The sequence below is a fragment of the Cyanistes caeruleus genome, chromosome 1 (assembly GCF_971803275.1).
Source record: "Cyanistes caeruleus chromosome 1, bCyaCae1.hap1.1, whole genome shotgun sequence".
NCBI classification, from domain to species: Eukaryota; Metazoa; Chordata; class Aves; order Passeriformes; family Paridae; genus Cyanistes; species Cyanistes caeruleus.
Window position 1 is genome coordinate 48,952,379 of NC_141701.1, and position 19,494 is coordinate 48,971,872.

The window sequence follows — 19,494 nt, forward strand, 5'->3', positions numbered from 1 at the left end:
ATACAAAGAGAAAACAAGGTACGTGCAGCAGTTACCATTTATTCCACAATTGAGTCCCATACATCATTTAGTACTAGATGAGAGCACCTTGGGAAGGCAGGGGAATTCTGACTGGGAAAGTAGAAGCTCCAGGTAGGGAATGTCTTATAAAACTAGAAGCAAATAAAGAACCTTCTATCCCTTGTAGCTGTAGGTAAGATTGCTTACATACTGACAGCTTAAAATGCAGACTAAATAAAATCATGCAGCATGAAATGTCAGCAAATAAGACACAAATTTTTATTTTCATTTTTATTACAAAATTACAAAAAAAGCTCTGCTAACATTTGAAGTTTAACTTAAAAAAATCTTCACGGCTCACCAGGCTACCAAAATGGAAATGAAAGTAAAGAAGTTAAGCAATGTGTTTTGTTCTCCATTATAAACAGTCAGAACTCAGGAGTCTGCCATCATAACATCAGTTTCTCCAGCACCTCTGCCTCTACTGCTGCAAACAAGTAAGTGGCAGAAGTCTCATCACATTTTCTTTCTATTTTTCAAAGTATATCTAAGCACAGCAAAGGATACACAAAGTGTACCATTCCTTAATTTTTTTTTTTTAAAGGGATCATTTTTATGTTAGCTGAAAAATACAGCTCACTGGCATGGCTTTATAATGTTCCAAAACATAAGGAAATAATTTTTTTTAAAATACATATAATCTGCTAAAATTTCTGAATTTTTAAGATGTTAAGACTGATCATTTCCAATGTATTCAAAAAATTAACACTATATACACAAAGAAGGAATTGCCAATTGTTTTGAAAGTGTAATTTTACATAGAATATGGTCAGTCAAGAATTCATATGCCAATACACATAAGCACTGCTCCTTTTATTTTCTGAGGCAGACAGACACATACAAAAATGCAGGAAGATACACTGCCTTCATAAATATTTCCAGTTCAAAATCCATTGTTTTGCAAAAAAATCTTTAAGAAAATATGCATCATTCAAAACTGTTTACTTCCATTGACTCTTTAAAAACAATACATTATAATTCTTTAAAAATAACACAAGAGCTACAGTACAGCAATAGCAATGTGCTATCAGCTCAGATTTGAAACCTGCAGTGAGAATACTTTAAAATATCTTTATTTTCTTGAGGTTTGAAAAAGAACAGGGATGAATTTACTCTCTAACATTGTTGACAGATGAAGAATTGTTTTCAGCTGGTGGGTTAATACAATTATTCTTCATAAACCACAAGCCTATAGAAACACACAATGCTTATTCTCTAGGGTCATGTTAAACATTGACCAAGAAGGAAAACTGCAGAGTAACCTCCAGTTATGCCAACTTTTTACCAGTTCACTGGATGGCCAAATATGATTTTGGGGTGGCCACCAGGAATCACCAAAGAAACCCCTGAGACAGAGGAACAAGTGTGCAAAGGGGACGGAACATAATATGTTACTGATTTTGGGGAAATTATTATCATCTTTATGTTTATTCAGACAGGTATGTAATATATGTAATATGTATGTAAAATACCCCATATAAATAGGAGCTTTCTCTGTAATCAGCATACACAGTATTTCAGAGGAAATACTCCCTCATGCATCCAGCCAAATAAAGAATGCCTTCTTAATGCTAACCAGCAACTAAGGAGTTTTATCTTTACTGATTTTTGGTAACAATATCAGTATTTAAATATGTTTAGATTGTCAGAGTAAGGGACCATCTTACACAAAGAGAGACAGCATTGAACAGATATCCTGCTACTTAAAGAATTCTAACTAAAATGCAATTGGTTTCATTTCTGTCACCTTTAGGTGCACCATCAGTAATAAAGTTAAGTTCAAGAGCCCCCTGGGAAGGTGTGAAATTTCAGAAGATATAGCTATCTGAGACCCAGCTCAGTTTTCTTTCTGGAGAAGAGTGAAATAATCAATGTGCTGAAACTTCAAGACCTCATTTCCCCAGCTGGTCCAGCCAGGCTGTAGGTTGCGAGCAAACAACTCCAAGCATTCCACATCTGGTTTGATAAACTCTGCCAGAACTGCTGCACAAGAGAAAAAAAAAAAAAAAAGAAGACAACAACAATGACAATGGTACAAATAACAATAGTAAACAAGTAAAACCTCCCCTGTGATGCTAGCAGATGAAAAAATGGATGTTTCATTAAAAAAGGGAGAGACAGCAAATTAATTTCAGAGGTTTCATCAAACAGCTGGACTATTTATAGTGAGAAAGTAATTTTAAATAAGTGCCCTTGAGATTCTGAACAATACTGTCAAGGCCTTCAATAGCCTTGATTTATTGGTTTTCATTTAGAGAAAGGGAAGGAGGATTTATTTCAGCCTCTACATAGATGAGTTCTGAATTTTTTACTAATATCAACCAAACACCTCCTAAAGCTTCACTTAGCTCCAATAACAAGGGGGCAATACTTCTAAAAATAAATAAATAAATAAATAAATAGACCCTTTCCTTAATTAAGACCACACTCTTTTCCTCTGTAGCTTAAAGGGAATAAAAGCATTTTTGTAATGGCAACTGTTAAAAGATAAAATAAGACACATCAGTTAAATAAGTATAGCACTAAAAGGGCTATAAAAATACAGGAACTATTTTTTCCTCCAGTATCAACCCAGCAGCTGAAGAAATATTTCTATAACTATTACTGTTATTCAGTAACATAAATTTCTTTCATAGTTAGGCATTTTTACTGCATAAATTCAAACATAAAGATGTCTGTCATTAACATCAATTGTGTCACTGATCAGGACTGGTATTCTTGGAGTGATAGAATAAGATCTTGCATTTTACTTGAAAAGTATTACTGCAAAGAGTACATTGTTAAATGTGTTACTGGTCATACAGAGCCATTTAGCCTGTGGATGGTCCAAGCGACTCCTTAACGAGGTTTCATGAAATGGCTACAACAATGTTATTGTATACAAAAACATGAATGAGAAAAGCAATGGTTTAAGGACCACCCAACAAAGAGAAGGCAGAAAGACTGTAAAACTTATCTATACTAAAAATTGCATGTTGTTTTTTGTTTTGGTGCTGAAGATAAAAGAAGAAAAACTATGGAAACATATCCCTTTCCAAAGGATACCTTGGTCACTTTTAGATCAGACCTGCCAGTGATTTCTGAATTCTGTCACTTAAAAATACAGCTCATAAATCTGACATTTTGCTGCTTCACTCAGTCTCTCCAGACAAGATCACTGCAGAAAGCAAAAACACATCCAGACATCATATACCAAAGTATGAGAGGAAATGTTTGGGTTTTTTTGGTTTTTTTTTTACAATACAAGTACTGACTTTTTGCATTAAGTTTGCCACAGATGCCCTATGTGAGACCCCAGCTGATCAGGTCATGGATTACTCCTGTTGCAGAAAGATGAGCACCCACTTCACTTTCTTGTGTTAGCCAACCCCAGATGCATTTCCTACCTACATGATCACCTCTTCCAAAGCCCCAACATATTAAAAATTTTTCTATAAATACATTTTAATGGGTTTTTCCAGGCTTTATTGTGTTTTGGCATGGCATAAAAATCTATTCGCCTTCTCCCAATCTTTAACAAATGTCACATGAATGTCTCAGATGGGTTATCATCAAGGCAGCTTTTAATCTAAGAAATACTGCTACCAGAAGGAATCTTGTTCCAAAAACCTGCTTCTTTTAGAGGCAAGATAAAATGTTTAAACAAATCTAGCATTTGCAGAGAAGAGTCTGGGAAGTTTAGAGGAAAATGTACATTCTGACAGAAAACTCATGCACTGTTTGGTGTCATGGGAGTTCATCTAATTAGACACCACTTATGAGTAGCTGCTTAATACCATTTTGCAAACCCATCATAATAAAAAAAAGTGGTAAAAAATATTGTTCTTTTCATAGGTCCATTAAGATAAGAATTTCTTGTGCATAATTTGCTGACAATTTGATCAGAGGGCTGAAGCACCTCTCCTAGGAGGACAAGCTGAGAGCTGCAGTTGCTCATCTTGGAGATGAGAAGGCTCCAGGGAGACCTTATTGTGGCTCTTCAATGCTTAAATGGGGTATATAAGAAAGAAGGCAATAAGCTGATTTTAGCAGGGCCTGCAGCAATAGGACAAGGGATAAAGGTTCTAAACTAAAATCAGATCAATTCAGACTAGATATAAGGAAACAATTGTTTACAATGAGGGTGCTGAAACACTGAACAGATTGCCCAGAACTTAAAATTTGTAAGTTAAAAATATCACCATAGCATTAGGTTCAGTAATCTAAAGCAGTTTTAATAGGCACCAAAACCTTTAATGCCTAAAAGAACAAATTTGAAAACCACACTTCAAAGATTCAACCAGCCTCAAAGACTGGTTCACCAGAAAGCAAAAAGGGGTAGCCAAGAAACCCATCAGTTCAGCAGAAGCAAGAAACATGTCTTTCTATCAATTTCATTATAGAATTTAAAAAGGAAGTCACAGGAATCTCCCCCTCTCCTTCTGGCACAGACAGCATCTTTTTAAACTCAAAGGGCTTTTTTTAAAAAAAAAGAGACATATTACATATAATTTGAGATTACATTATAGTATGATTCCTCATTGCTAGGTTGTAGGCATTTACATAATCACATCAGGCAGTAACTTGCACTGCAACAAAATTACCATATCAAAAGAGCTGAATTTTGTTTGCTTAAAATCTCATTACACTGGTTTCCTTAAAATAGGAAAAATCAGTGATCAAGTTACAAATTATTTCTTTGTTAGACTTTTACATGACCAGTAGGCTATCTTAACACATGGATCTGATCTGCAGCCCTCAAGCAAACCCTTGAGTTTTTTCCTCTGAAAACAGCTTAGAGGAGTTCCATCAGTAGAAAAATTAAGTATTGAGTTTTTCTACCTCTGGAATAGATTGAAAAGCAAAACCCAACACACAATTACTTCTATCCACTTACAGATACCACTGACAGGAAACATGTTAAATAGATGATAAAGAGCCTATTCTTTATCACTTGCAGGTGACTTGCAGGTGTCACAAACACTATGACAGCAACTCAGGTACTTATACTTGAGCACCTAATGCCTTAGGACACCTGAAGCTAGCACTGAGCCAGCTGGCAGACACAACAGTTCCAGAAAACCCATTTCATTCTGAAGTGATCAGGCAGGAGACTTGCCACACCTGCATACTCCTAATCCCAAACACGTAGTGAAGATGCATCCTCCTAAATGCATCCTCCTAAATCCTCCTAAAAATGTTTAAGTGAGAGAAAGAAAAAAAAGAATTATCTTTGAAACAAGCAACAATTTCTCCTTATTTTCTGAACTTCCACTGCCTAAAAAGCAGGTTCTGCATTGACAAATTTGATACATAAAATGAAAATAACTGTCTGCTTTTTCACTGCCTGATCAGTGAGCTATGCAAAGAACAAAGCACGCAGTTATCTCAGTTTAGAATAACCCTTGAAAAGAGTTTGCAATGTAGAGGCCCTTATTGCCCAATTTGTCTAAACCCTGAACAGAGCAGGACCAGAAAATGATCTGAAATCCAGCTCAAAGATGGCTTTACAGCACTGCATCTTTCCTGAACTTCCAAGTTTAACCTAGATGCTGATGCACCTATCAATTAGTCTTACAGCAAGGGCTCACAAGGCACATAAGGAAACAAAAGGCATTTACTTTTTTTTGTTCCAAAAAAACCTTTATAACACGGCCTAATAAGCCATTGCTACAGGAGAAGGGAGTTCCCGTGACTTCTCATTGCGTAGTTCTGCTGAATATATGCAAATTGGTTAGAACATAGCCAAGAATTAATTCCAGTGCTTTTAGGCAAACTCCTACACAACAGTATTATTTTCTAACAATAACTGCACATACTTAAAAACTGGAAGAGCAATGGCTATAACAAGAGCAATATGTAATACAGGAAAAGGAAAAAAGGTGCTGTGAAGTTACCTAGAAGTTCATACATATCTGTAACAGAGTATCTTTTGTGCTCTCTAAGAGCAACATTGAATTGAATTAGGAAGAAAACCTGCTGTTATTTGAATCAAAACCCGGAGTAATAAAATTTGATTTTAACACATTTGCATAAAGCAGCTTAAGTACATTTACAATGACATATTAGAGCTCTAAGCATTGAACACAGCACATGCATCACCAAAAACCCCTACAGTTGCAATTTCATGGTTAAATGCACTGTAGGAATACAAACATCTCTTTTTGATGGCTTACTTTAATTTACATCTTTCTCTTCCCCCAGAGAGATAAACTCATAATCAGTCATTAAGTGGCTACATATGTACCAACATACAACCTTTATTGCTGTAATAAGAAACAAAGTGCCAGACAGCATCAGTAAATACTAATATTTCTGGCTTTGTTACTACTAAACAAAACATAAAGAATGTGTGTGACTCATCAAGTGTCCTTCTCCCCCCCTTGCCAAATCCCTGCTTCTGTTCAAATTTCTTCTGAACCCCTCTTGGATGTAGCTCAGCTGCTCTCTACTGGCTGCTTGAGAATATTGGCTGGTCAAGAAAGCAACACCTTGTATGGCACAGAAGTCAAAGCATCAGCAATCAGCATTTGCTTTATGGTCTACCTTTTCATTACATAACCATATTCTGCAAAGACCTGCCAATAAACTGTAGGATATATGTGGATTTTCACAAAAACTTTTTAAATCATTTATATTGCTCCACAGCAAGTTAATTTTTTCAAAGAGAAACATAAATGCTGCACAATGGTATCAAATCCTATCACTCAAGTGAAGATTCAAGAAATACACACAAGAAATTAGCAAGGACAGTTTCTTTTGAAGTCCACTCAGGATTATAATTTATAAAGTATTCTCCCATATGGTTTTTAGATTCTGCGCTACAAAAGAACTGTTCCAAGGACCACTGTTGCACTAAAATTTTCTGTAATACATCCAAATTGCAGTTTTGCACCCTTGGATACCTCAGAAGTTTCCTGTTTGTGTCCAAGTTTGCTGCTAAGTATTGGATTGCTAAAGAGACCCTAGGTGACAGCCTCCCACTGTTCATTAGCTTAAATCAACACATATACCTCCTGCTGTAGCCCTAACTCTTAACAATGTGGCTTTGGGATGGCAAAAAATACTCCTAAAATTGCCTTTCTTTTTTTTATGTTTTTAGCTAACCAAAGTATGTCCTTTCTGCTAGTTTTTCAACAGAGGGGCAGCTATGTGTATGTGTGTATAAATATATATATATACACATATATTTATATTTATTTATTTATTTTTTATGGTAATTTAATAAATTCAAGCCCCAAACACAAATTTCAAAGCATCCCTGGAGGTACAACAATTGTTCAGATCAAAAGTAATTCTACCCCTTCGGAAGAGAAAAAGGAAAGCATATCAGTGAAGCAAAGCATGACACCTCTCCTCTCAAAGAGCATTAAACATTTCTTCTACCTGCCTTTTCTGATGTGAATACAAAACACCTGGAATATCTGCAGACTCATCTTGAACTTCCCCCTTGGTGGAGGATGAAATCATTCTTGTGAGAGGTATTAAACATATTTCTTACCACAGCCTTTCAAGGTTCTAAGGTGCTGTAATGATGAAAGTACCACTTCCTATGGATGAAAGTGCTCCAGAACAATTCATTGGACTAACTCTAAAAAGTTGAATTTATACCCACACTAACCAGCTAGCTGGAATTACTGCATCAATTTCAGAGAGTGAAATACAACTCCTCAGAAATAAGCAGGGCATGCCTTATTTGTTGCCTCTTATTAGCAGTCTTAAAATAATTAGGTTTTTTGATTTAAAGGCATAATAGTACTGCAGGCATATAATCAATTAATGCAGATATGTTAACATTTTTTCAGGATAACATAATAAAGAAAGAGGTTTCTGCTTTTCTATTTTATGTATTCCCAAAGTTCTCTCCTTCACAAGGTACTTTAGGTCATTTGTCACAACTTCTTATACAAAGTGTCTATAAAACTGTTTTTGAAGTATTTAAAAGAAAAATTTTGAAAAAGGCAACGCATTTTCTACATGTCTACCCAAAATGTTCACATAGTAATACTTGAAGTTATAGTTCTCGTATTCATTTTTGGAGACCAAGAGTGAGCTGTTTCAGAACACTTAGAAATGCTGAGGAACCACAACTTCTGTTAAGTAAAGTTGCTTGGCAAATGGGAAATCACGGCATTTCTACGTACATCCCAGAATGAGGCATTTGAGTCCACTGTGCTACAGAAACATTAGGCAAAAAATCCAAAACATACCAGCAAGAGGAGGTTTATGTGAATGCAGACTGCAGGGTATGCTGACAATTAACTGATGCTCTGGAACTGGAAGAACACATTCAGATTTCCTGCCATATAAATCAGAAAAGAAAAGAAACATGAGAATGAATGCTACCCAATGTGATGCTACAGCTCCCGCAGAGCTACTCCAGATGGGAGATAATACACAGAATGTTTATTTACAAACTTCAGGGAAGTCCAAGGGAAGTCAAATGTTGCTCAGACATAACATATAAAATGACAGTTTATGAAATCATTGAGGCTTGAGACAAAACATGGTTAACAACAGCCATGCAAAGCCGCTGAGAACAAACAGCGCAGTCCAGTATATCTTCATGTGTGGAACAACAGCAGCATCCCCAAAATGGCATCAGCCTGTGCCAAGGACTTGTGGTCCAAGAGAACCAGTCAGCAAAGGAAGCCCTGTCCACAAGGCTTTTCTCCCAGACAGTTCCCCAAGACAGCAGACGCAAGGAACAGACAAGGGTTCCATCCTTTAATCTCACTAAGACACTCTCTTGTTCCAAAGCTAATAAGGCTATCTTTAGGTCCACAATCAGCCAAGAAATTTTGGGATATTATAATGCATTATAAGCAAGTGATACATACAAAGGGAATCCTAGCAGATGCAAAAAAAGACACCATAAATATCCTGACATACCTTAAGGCTTCCTTTACATCTCCTTGGAATCTCCCTAATACAAGAACTTCATAGGGTTTTTTGTGCAAAGAATCCAAAGGTAATACAAATTCTCCAGCTGTAGTAATCTGACACAAGAGAGTTAAAAATATACAGCAGATTTTAATTTCCCATATTTTTCCAAGACCTTTTCCTTTATAAAGAGGATAGTGATGATATCATAGCTTTCAAATACAGAAGCAGATGATAGTAAATAGAAAAATTAGAAGAACATAAAGTGTCATAGTGCATGTCCAAGAAAGCAACAAAACAAATTGAGAGCTTACTTTTACCCAGTGCCACTCAGCAAGCGTTTTCACCGACCAGTGAGGATAAAGTTCATCCTTAACAAAACGTAAGTGCTTCTGTCTATTAGTCACCCACGTGACGACAAGACAATTTGGAGCAGCTAGTGCTGGTACAGGGATCTGCTTGATTTGCCATGAAGACAAGTGGCTGTACCTATGCCAGTATAGTGAGAAAGCAATTAGCATATACCAACCATAAAAATTGCAAATCAACACAAATGGATAAAAAAACTACACAGACCAGTCACTTCAAGAATTACCTCCTGACAATCTAAGTCATAAAAATAGTTCAAGACTGACACCCAGTGGACAATTCTGAGGGATTTTATATAAAATCATTAGGGTAAGTACATAAATTTTACTGAGCAGAACCTTGAACTATGTATTTCCACTATCCCTCAAAATAAAGCAGTGTGAGTTGTGACTCTGAAGAAGTTTAGAAGCCCATGCTTCATTTAAGAACTATCAGATGTAATTCAATTTTCTCATCTTTGTGCCAGAACAAAGCTATTTAGTGAACAGTAGTTTCTTAGACAATGTAATACTATTCACTTCTCATAATAAACCCTCTACTGAATGAAAATGACAAGTGAAAATGACTTGCAAGGGCAATACTAACTTGAATGGCAAGTTAAGAAGTCATAAAAGACAATGATTTCTCCTATTATTTTCAGAAGTTGTTGGTTTTCTTAAATTATCAGCCAAGTAAAGTTCTCTAGGTTATTCAAAACCATTCTGCACTTTTATGAGCTAACTGAATGCTACACCAGTGAATCCAGGATGCCTCCCAGATCCTGGCCTGTGCTACCATTTTTTTTTCAGGATGCAATTCCACACTATTAATAAACTGCAAGAACCTACACATTGCAGCACCAAAAATATTGGCACATTGCCTAATGAAAATCAACAGCCACCCTGTGGGTACCCAGGACCCCACACAATACTTCAGTGAGAAAGAGTAAACAAGGATAAAATCCAAAATGACTCCTGGACTAGATTTTCCAGAGGAAGAAAGATTCACTCAGATGAGAAATGCTTCACAATGATTAGCTGCCAACAAGATAATTATGAGCAGCGATATCTCTTCCACTTTTTGCCTTTATTTTGTAAGGGAGAGAAGATCTTGGTGACTAAGTTATGCTAGTAAGTACAATTCTTCTCTGAGTACCTTATATACTCAAGACAGACATCTGAATGAGAGTTTCCAGAGGTTCCTGAAGGGCTTTTGAAGCCCTTCTTCATCAAGCCTACTCATCAGTCTCTGCATCTTCAAACTATGTCTTCATAATACATTTCAAAAGCTCCAGCAAACTTTATCCTAGAAAGTTGTAAGGCCATATTTCCTGTCTACCCTTCTTTCAAACAGATACAGTTCTATGGAAGTCGACTCCACTGCCATAAACATGATGTTACTCAGCAGTGAAGAAAGCCCATAAAAATTTAAGTTAATGACTTCATAAACTACAGTACTCAGAGTTCCTATTGCACTAGAGGGTTTTACTGCTGCATCATCATGTTCTTCTAAACATTAGACTGAAGCTTAAGCTACACCTCTAATTAAATAAAAACCCACTCAAACTTCGGAGCAAGATTTCAGTCTTGGAAATACTTACACATTTATCTAGCTTTATGCCCACTGAAGTAACCCTATTAATTACAAACTAATATCTGCATGACCTGGGCCCTACAAAACAGCAGAATCCATACTTGCTTTGTAAAGGACTAAGACCTTCTCACCAGCTAGATAATTTAGAGATCTGCTCTTGTAAATATTTTGTATGCCAGGCATCCAAGACATCGCAGAAAAACACCCAAGACAGTCCATAGATTTGAAGGCAAGCACGGTCAAAATATTTACAAGTTTTAGCTACAGTCTCACAATTATACTGGTCCTAGATTGGATCAATATATTAAAATGTTAATTACCCTTTGTAAGCTACAATGACAATGTTTGTTTGATTTTACTATAAAACATACCTGTTACTCCTTTTAACAGACTTGTTCTCCCATGGTGGATCAATCACAATTACATCATATTTTTTCTTGTCTGGCAAGTGAAATTAAAAAAAAAAAAAAAAAAAAAGCCAGTAAATTAGCTTTAAAAAATATCTATGAGTTAAAACAGATAAACAGCAAAACTTCAAACTTCTTCTGTTATTTCCAAATAAGAAGTTAAAAGACTTTTGACATGCGTAATGCAGATAATCATATCCAGAAAAATTCAATATTTTTAGGCTGATTACCTAAGGAAAGGACTTTGATGTGATCTGTGTCAGATCCCTCCAAGAAATTTTGGATTTCTTACAGGACTTGGAGGAAAAAAAAAGGACAGTAGAGTGTAAGTATCAAAAATAAATTTTTTTCCAAGTTTCCCAACAGAAGCTATGTAATGAGGCACCCAGCTGAGTGAAAAGCTACAGCCCTGAATGCAAGATTCTTGTCCTGTTTGATCTTCTATCAGGCCAATAGGGACATGCAGAGCTTCAAGCAAGCCCTAGAAAACTGTTTTCCAATACTGGAGGTAAAGAGAGACAGATAGCTAGACACAGTGTATAAAATGGGAATCAATGAACAAGAGTAAAAAAACTGAAAGAGTTTTCATGTGGGAAGCTGAGTTTACTTTAGCTGGAGGAAAAAAGATACAGAACACATGCATGAAAAAAAAAGAACTCCCCAATTTCATTTCTTCAGAGAACATATTTGTTCTTTCATTGCGTCTGATGGTAAGAACAACAGCTTAGTATTTGATGTTCATAAAATGTGATTACAACATCTTATTCATTTAACACTGGAGGTGTTATCCTTACACTGGACTGACCAGCAAGAATTACTTCTCTTTTGGCACATGAAAGACAAGGAGAAAAATAATAATTAAAATGGACAGCAGACTTACTCAGAAAAAAAAGTCTACAGTCAGGGCATTATGTTAACATTCACTGTTGTTTATTTCAAAAGCATTTGCTCAGATTTCTTGGACTGCTCTGCAACTCCTTGGAGAATCTTATATGCTCAACTGTGCAGAGTGGTAGCAGAGTGATAATAATCTTCTTTCTTTCCTACAGATGAAAACACTAACGAGCTAGATTCTGGACTTCAAATGCAAAATCATTATGTAGACAGTAAGATTCTACCTCTTGAATATCTTCTCAATAAAAAGCAAAATTAAAAAAATATAATGTCTAAGTTCCATGTTCCCTCTCTTCTCATGTGCAGTTAAAAAATATAAAATTACTGTTTAGAGGGTACAGCAGTAATGCCCAGCTCTTGCTCACAGACAACATCTTTCCTGTAAGACTGATAAAGCTTAGCTGTGACTGATAGTAATAAAAATAATACTAATAGTAATAATGAAGGTCAATTTGAAAGCTAATGGAATGGCACTGAAGACCAAAGCATGTTGTCAGCTTAGGGCTGATGATAGTGGCCTGGATAGCTTTTGACCTACTTTTACAGAGGACTTGTTCTAAAATCCCCCCATTTCCGTGTCACTGATTTTTGCATAAGCAAACACTCTCAGCTGTGAAGTGTGTGTACTGGTGGTCTTGCTAAAGTGGTGTTGCCTTCCAGCTAGATGCAACAGCTTCTCAAACTGTTACCTTCCCTGGGGGATACTGGGCTTTGTTCCACATCCGGTTTATTCCAATCTAAAAAGACCCTGCCACTGACGTGGATGAGTCTGTAAGTGAACATTTGCTTTAAGGTGCATTATCTCATCTCTCCCCCATGGTCTAATCAAGACAGCAGGACCACTTCAGCAGCAACATGGACCTACCTATGCTAAAGGCTCATCCTGTGGGACAGAGACCCAGCAGCACAGCTAGCACAATTCAACATGTTTACGTGACTTCCATGCTGACAGCAGCTCAGAACACACTCACAAACTGTTGTATCTTGGCTGAGATTTTTTAAGGAGCCTCCTGGAAACAAATAATCCCCTCATGACATGATTTCCTAACCCCTCAAGATCCCTTTGAAAGTCCTTGCCTATTTGCACAAAGTTAGAAATAACACCTTGAAAGCCTGCAGCAGCATTTGCTATCAGTGTGATGCTGTATATTAAAATCTGTTCATTGAGTTATCTTGACATTAACTGCCCTTTATGGGCAGGAGAAAAGGGGTAAATTCTAATACCTAAAGATACTTACAGTTCAGCAGGGGCTGTAAACATGAAATATCAGATAAGAGGAAACTGCTTTTTGGTGGTACCAAGTATTTCTGCCCCATTAACACAATTATCTTCGCACAGTTTGAGCTGTTTTCCATAACACACGAAAGCAGGTCCTGCTCTGCCCTGGAGATTTCCTCCTCTAGCACATGTACAACTTGATGGTCACTTTCATCCACAGCTGGAAACTGCTTTGCCATTTCACATAATTCAGCCAACCCACAGACAATGTGTTGAGGAACATTATTCTTCCTGGAACTGGGTTTTGCAGTAGTATGGCGAAGAAAACCACTTTTGAGTCCCTCTTGGACTAAATGCAAAGTGCCGTCCCAAATGAGCTTCCTGACCTGTATGGTCACAATAAAAACAAAGGATGAAAGAAAAGGTCTTTCAAGTGTCCACTTGACTAGGAAATGCAACTGAAATCAAAATATTTTCAATCTGCAGGCAGGGAAAAGGAACCTTGTCAATTACTGAGATCAAAAGCTACAAAGGCATGATAATATGGTGTGTGTCTTGGTCTAACCCAAGCTGGCAACCGACTACCACACACCCATTCACCCACACCACATGCCTCCCACTCCCTGGTGGGCGGAAGAATCCAAGGAAAAAAGCAAATCTCATGGGCTGTTATAAGAACAGTTTAAAAATGGAAACAAAATTAATTATTATCCTTATTTTTATTATTAAAACGCGGAAGTGAGAGAAGTATGACCCAAGAGAAACAACTGACACACAACACAATTACTCACCACGTACTGACTGATGTCTAGCCCCTCCCTTACTAGTAAATCCATGGCTCCTGGCCAACTCCCATTGTCTATATAGTGATCATGACATCCTATGCATGGAATATCTCTTTGGCCAATTCAGGACACCTGTCCTGGCCATGTTCCCTCCCAGCTTCCTTTGTGTACCTGCTCATTGGCAGACCACGGGAAACTGAAAACTCCTTGACTTAGGGTAAGCACTGTTTAACACACCAATGTCTTAATTTGTTGCTGTCAACATTATCCTCATGCTAAACCCAAAATGAGAATCTTTGATGTTTTCTGATCTATCCTGACCAGGCTGGAAGGGACAAAGCAGATACAGCTGGGTGCAGACATTCAGGCAAGATATTTACCTTTAGCTTTCACTATGACTCTGGGGCTTTTTTAATAACTTGGGTTTATTTTTCATTTGGAGCATTCCCACTCTATCAACTCTGCGTTAGCTGTCCAGCTACCAAGCAGAAAACTAACTCTATCCCAGCCATAAACCAGGACACCATGCTAACTTCTGTTGTTGGTTTTGATTTTTTGGTAAAGTTACAATAACTAGAAGGCTGGAGAAAGAAAGAATGCAAAACTACTGAATAAAACATTTCAGACAACAGATGTGGAATATCATTGTTTCAAGCAAACATTTGAATTTCAAATTTCAAAGCAATTATCTGAAGTTTAATTTAAAATTCTAATTTAATTTCCAGTTGCTGTGCCCATGAACATATTTTTAATTGAAATGTATACTGGGATCTAAAAAACAGTAATTTTCCACATTTCAATTCACTTCATAAAACAACAATCTATGCATTTTACAGTAATACAGAAGTACAATCAGTAAATCGAAGTATCAGAATTTGATTTTTGCAACTTTTCTAAGTGGCAAACCTCTCAAATAGCCTGTTAGTCCAGGATGACACAATTGTTGGACCTATATACACTGTTACTCACTTCAGCACCTTCACAAAATTTAGAGACCCGTTTTGCTGTGTTCTGCAGCTGCAGGATCAAGTCCAGGGAGGTTATGGATTCTGGTGACCGACATGGGATGCAATGAGACAGGTCTCTGCTTGGTTAATGTCAGGAAACCATTTATTCAACACAGGAACAAACTCAGCTCAAATCCAGAGACAGAGAACACAGACCAGAGGCAGGGTGGGGGATTTATGGAGCAGAGCCAGGGTGGAGTTTAAGGGCAGCATCTAATAGGGATATAGCAAGAGAGAAACCCAGGGGCACAAAACAAATCAGAACACCCTGAGCTGCAACCCCATGAGGGGTCTGGAGATGTGGCAACTCGTCCCGGGCTCACAGGGCACATCTCCTGAGGCACAGGGTGGAATTTACTTTTCCTGGGCTTTAAAGCCACACCTCTCACTTTAACACTGCTTATCCAAAATTGAATCTTTGCCCCCCACACCTCTTATATCCAAATCATGGAGCCTTTATGTCTTTTGATTGTCAGTGAGGTGTGTTTATCCATTTGTCCATTGTCAGTTATAGGGGCTTTTTTAAAGGTTTGAAATATATACTGCGGTTTCAAATGCATCTGATTACAGAATCTTCAAGATTACAAGAGGGTTTTACAAAATATGCTTTATTACAGTTCCCAGATTAGTGACAGGGGAAGAAAATTTTTAATAATTTAATAGTGCCACCTCTAGATATCAGAGAGTACAGAGTCATAAATTTTTAGTACCTTGGTTTGTGATAAGAGTTCATACTGTTTCAACAGAATTAATAAATATATCTTTAGAAACTACACCCTCTTACATGCATGCATTAACTCACAGGTGGACAAAGTGGACAAAGCCTCCTGACTATCAATCTATTGAAGCAGTTTTACCAAATGGCTGCTGAAGGAATTTAGCATATTTTGTACTGTTCCCTATGTTGACACTGACTGAAATTCATAAATGGATTCAATAGCTAAAATTCATAGATTCACTTGCAGAAACAAAATTGGAGTTGTTTGGGTTTTTTGACAATGACTCTACAGATACAAATATGTGCCAAAATAATCTGGGTTGACTTGCAGAGCTATAACCTTCAACAACACAAATACAGTAAAAACCCAATACTACTTTCTAATCTCTGAGTGATCTAAGAGGCTAACTGGGGTCACAGATTTTTCCAAATTGTCTTTTCCACATATTTACCAAATATCATTTGAAGTTAAACAAGGCTCCAAGACATCAAACTTCTTTTGTTCATTTCTTTCCTTATTTCTACTGTTGAATGATTTTGTTTTTGCCTTGAAGTTTTCATACTCACGTTAAACTTCATGCTGAACTTCAAAATTTTTTCCTTTAAGGGGATTTTTTGCACATGCACACCTTATCCACAAAAATAATCACAGGACCTCTACACTGTATCAGCAAGCTGCAAATGTTTACTACAAGACTGTTGCCATGTAAAAGGCAAAAAAGCATAGTCATCTAAATGTAGTTCAAGCAGAATAGATTTAAGCAAAAAGCCCAATATGACTAACATCTTTGTCAAAGGAAAGAAAGCAAGTGTAGCTCCCAGTTCAGGCTCACATCACTATTTGGGAAAGCAGTAAAATACACCAAGCATTACCTACAGATTGAATTTCTATGATTCACTATTATGCTTCTGTGTTAATCAGTTATATCTCCACCAGCACATCACCGACATAAGCACATGGATTTGAATTCCAATTAATGCGTAATCCTTTAGTAGGACAATATAAAACGTTAGAGAAAGGTTATTTTTTTTTTCAATTGCAGAATAAGATACTTTGAAGCACATCTGCTTCAAAGGTCACAAAAGCTTTGAGTAACTCAGCACAATGTCCTGAAACACTGAGGAGCTGCTATTCAGAACGGGTTATGCTGCCAATTTCAAATTGATCACTTCCTAATACTCAACTCATCACAACATGATGTTCAGTTATCTGTAACAGTACAAGTTACTTTGTGGATGCAGCTTCCAGCTCTTTGTAATGTCTCAGATGCAGTTTCACATGTATCTACATAGAAGATCTACACTGTAAGCATGAATTCATATAAGGATTGGAGAGACTGACCTTCCTTTCCCTTTCCTTCTTTGCACCAGTGGAACAAGCTACAAAAACAGAATTTGTTTGCAACCATGCCCTCCACTCTGCACATGCCCAAAGTCAAGCAGCATGTACATGCAAAATATACATTTTTTCCAACTTACATTTGAATGGTATTCCAAAGCATCCAGTTCACCTTGGTTGAATACACATTTCCTTTTACGTTTCTGCAGAATTAGCAAAAAACAACAAAAAAAACATACAATTCCACAATGAAATAAAACAGGGAAAAAAATCAAACATACCTGAATTAAAACCTACCTCTTTAAAACCAGACAAAAATTTCCATCTCTTTTTACTATCACAAGTACAAGTCAAATAAGCAAAAAGATCTGAAACTAAACTGCTGCAGGCGTTCACAAGGTATATAGGCTTAAAGCTGCTCTAAATTATTCATGGCACTAGGATCTGAAGGTACCTAGTGCACAGATTGTGCTCATGCCTCTTTGGGCCCATACTAAAAGTTTCAGCTGCCAGGTGCAGTTTACCAGTAAAAGAAAAATATTAACTATTCTCTCTGATTACATTTATTGGTTTAGACAAGTGACTCTTATTTTCTCATGCCCATATGGAACAGTACTGAACAATACTTAAAGTAAATTCATACTGTCCTTCCCAACTCACTAATCTGCACAATCTCAACAGCTACCACAGTTTCAGGCTGTGTACCTGACTACAACCAGCGTCAGATGATCTCGGGAGCATCCACTGTTTATGAGACACAGAATGTACAGTACTCACATGAGTGGCACAAGAATATCCTCCAAAGTTCCCGCTCTTTTACACTACCTCAAAAGACTTAGTTATGCAAAACAATATTAGCAGAATAATATTTATCAAGGGATTACTGTAATTTACTATGTTACAGAGAACATACCTTCCTAGCAGTGGCAAGAGAATCTCCAGTGTCACTCTTTGCTCCTTCTTGGTATTCCTCTCTGTTGCTGTTGGCCTTTATTCCTGTCAGACTCACCTCAGGGCATCCCTGACACGGCTGCTCCTCACAAGCTGCAGCTATATGGGGCTTAGAAATATCAAAGAACTCCTCCCGAAACACATATCTCATTTTTGCTCTTTTACCTTCTGCTTCTACAGCATCTCCAGGATCAAAAGGAGGACCACCGCTTGATGAGGGCGTGGCAGCAAAAGTAGAAATGCTGTAATAGTCTTCAGTAGATGTGACAGAAGTACTGTGAGTGACACCACCAGGGTGTGCAAAGGAGTCACAGATCTCATAGCCACACTGGTTGATGAAAGAGAGATGATCCACAAGCCATCCCGCTGTCAGACGATGTACCACAGACATCATAAGTCCCCTTTTCAGGATGAAAAATCAGCTCCCTGAAACCACAGCCTTCACCAACCATCTGCACTTCCTGGAGCAACCTCCTCCTGTGGGAATTTTTATAAGAATTCACTTTACAGAATTACCACTGTTTAATAAACTATCACATCTCTTCTGACAGACATTTCCATGCTCACACAGGGCACACTGCTGAATCTGCTGACTTCAGCTGGTTTCCTCATTATGTTGCTCCCCATACCACTACATTTTTTGTAGTAACCGAATTTTATATGACTTTCCATACTTTTATAGGGCATGTGCTTACTCTGTCTCTTTTTAACAAGTCAGAAAACAGCCCTATGACACTCCAATTATGTCTAAGACTATACGATATGTGTGTATATCTATACACTGTATATACACCAAATATATATGCATTTACACTACATATCTTTACCACGTATGTTACACACGTGCTATATAGACTACATATGTGCACACACTATATACAGACATACGCTAAATATATTTACAAATAAACACACACTATATATGCATACATACCCACTATATACATATGCATACACTGTATCTACACACACATATACATAGAGACATGGTTCACAATGACGGCACCCGGGAGCAGCAAAGGCAGAGGCAGCCGCAGCGCTGCTGAGGCCAGGCGCCGACTCCCATCCCCGAGGGCACACAGGGACCGAGAGCTCGGGCTTTTCCCCAGGAAAATTCTCGGCGGCTGGAGAAAAGCCCGGGGTTCGCCGAGGCCCGGCAGCGCCTGCCACACACTCACCGCGGGCGCCGCCATGTCGCTGTACGGCCATGGCCCGTCCCTAAGCCCTTCCGGGGCTTGGGCTCCTCCTCTCCTCCCTTCGCTCCTCTCCTCCCTTCGCTCCTCTCCTCCCTTCGCTCCTCTCCTCCCTTCG

The 19,494-nt window shown here is 37.7% G+C and overlaps 1 protein-coding gene across 8 annotated transcripts in view; it reads right to left on the reverse strand.

The window, feature by feature from the left end:
- Window positions 1-257: 257 nt before the first annotated feature.
- Window positions 258-19,494, reverse strand: part of METTL4 (methyltransferase 4, N6-adenosine) — a 46,801-nt gene continuing 27,564 nt past the window's right edge. For 2 of the 8 annotated variants that reach the window (XM_086891185.1, XM_086891172.1), the window contains exons 2-10: window positions 19,362-19,426; window positions 18,146-18,660; window positions 17,373-17,435; window positions 13,403-13,769; window positions 11,235-11,304; window positions 9,237-9,411; window positions 8,932-9,038; window positions 8,250-8,338; window positions 258-2,043 (exon numbers count right to left, since the gene is read on the reverse strand). In XM_086891185.1, coding sequence (XP_086747311.1) covers window positions 1,898-2,043; window positions 8,250-8,338; window positions 8,932-9,038; window positions 9,237-9,411; window positions 11,235-11,304; window positions 13,403-13,769; window positions 17,373-17,435; window positions 18,146-18,577 — 1,449 coding nt within the window. In that variant the 5' untranslated portion in view covers window positions 18,578-18,660; window positions 19,362-19,426 and the 3' untranslated portion in view covers window positions 258-1,897. Of the gene's footprint in view, window positions 2,044-3,105; window positions 3,218-8,249; window positions 8,339-8,931; window positions 9,039-9,236; window positions 9,412-11,234; window positions 11,305-13,402; window positions 13,770-17,372; window positions 17,436-18,145; window positions 18,661-19,117; window positions 19,486-19,494 lie in introns of those variants that run through there. The other 6 variants (XR_015287481.1, XR_015287480.1, XM_086891193.1 and 3 more) reach the window with 6 other exon arrangements.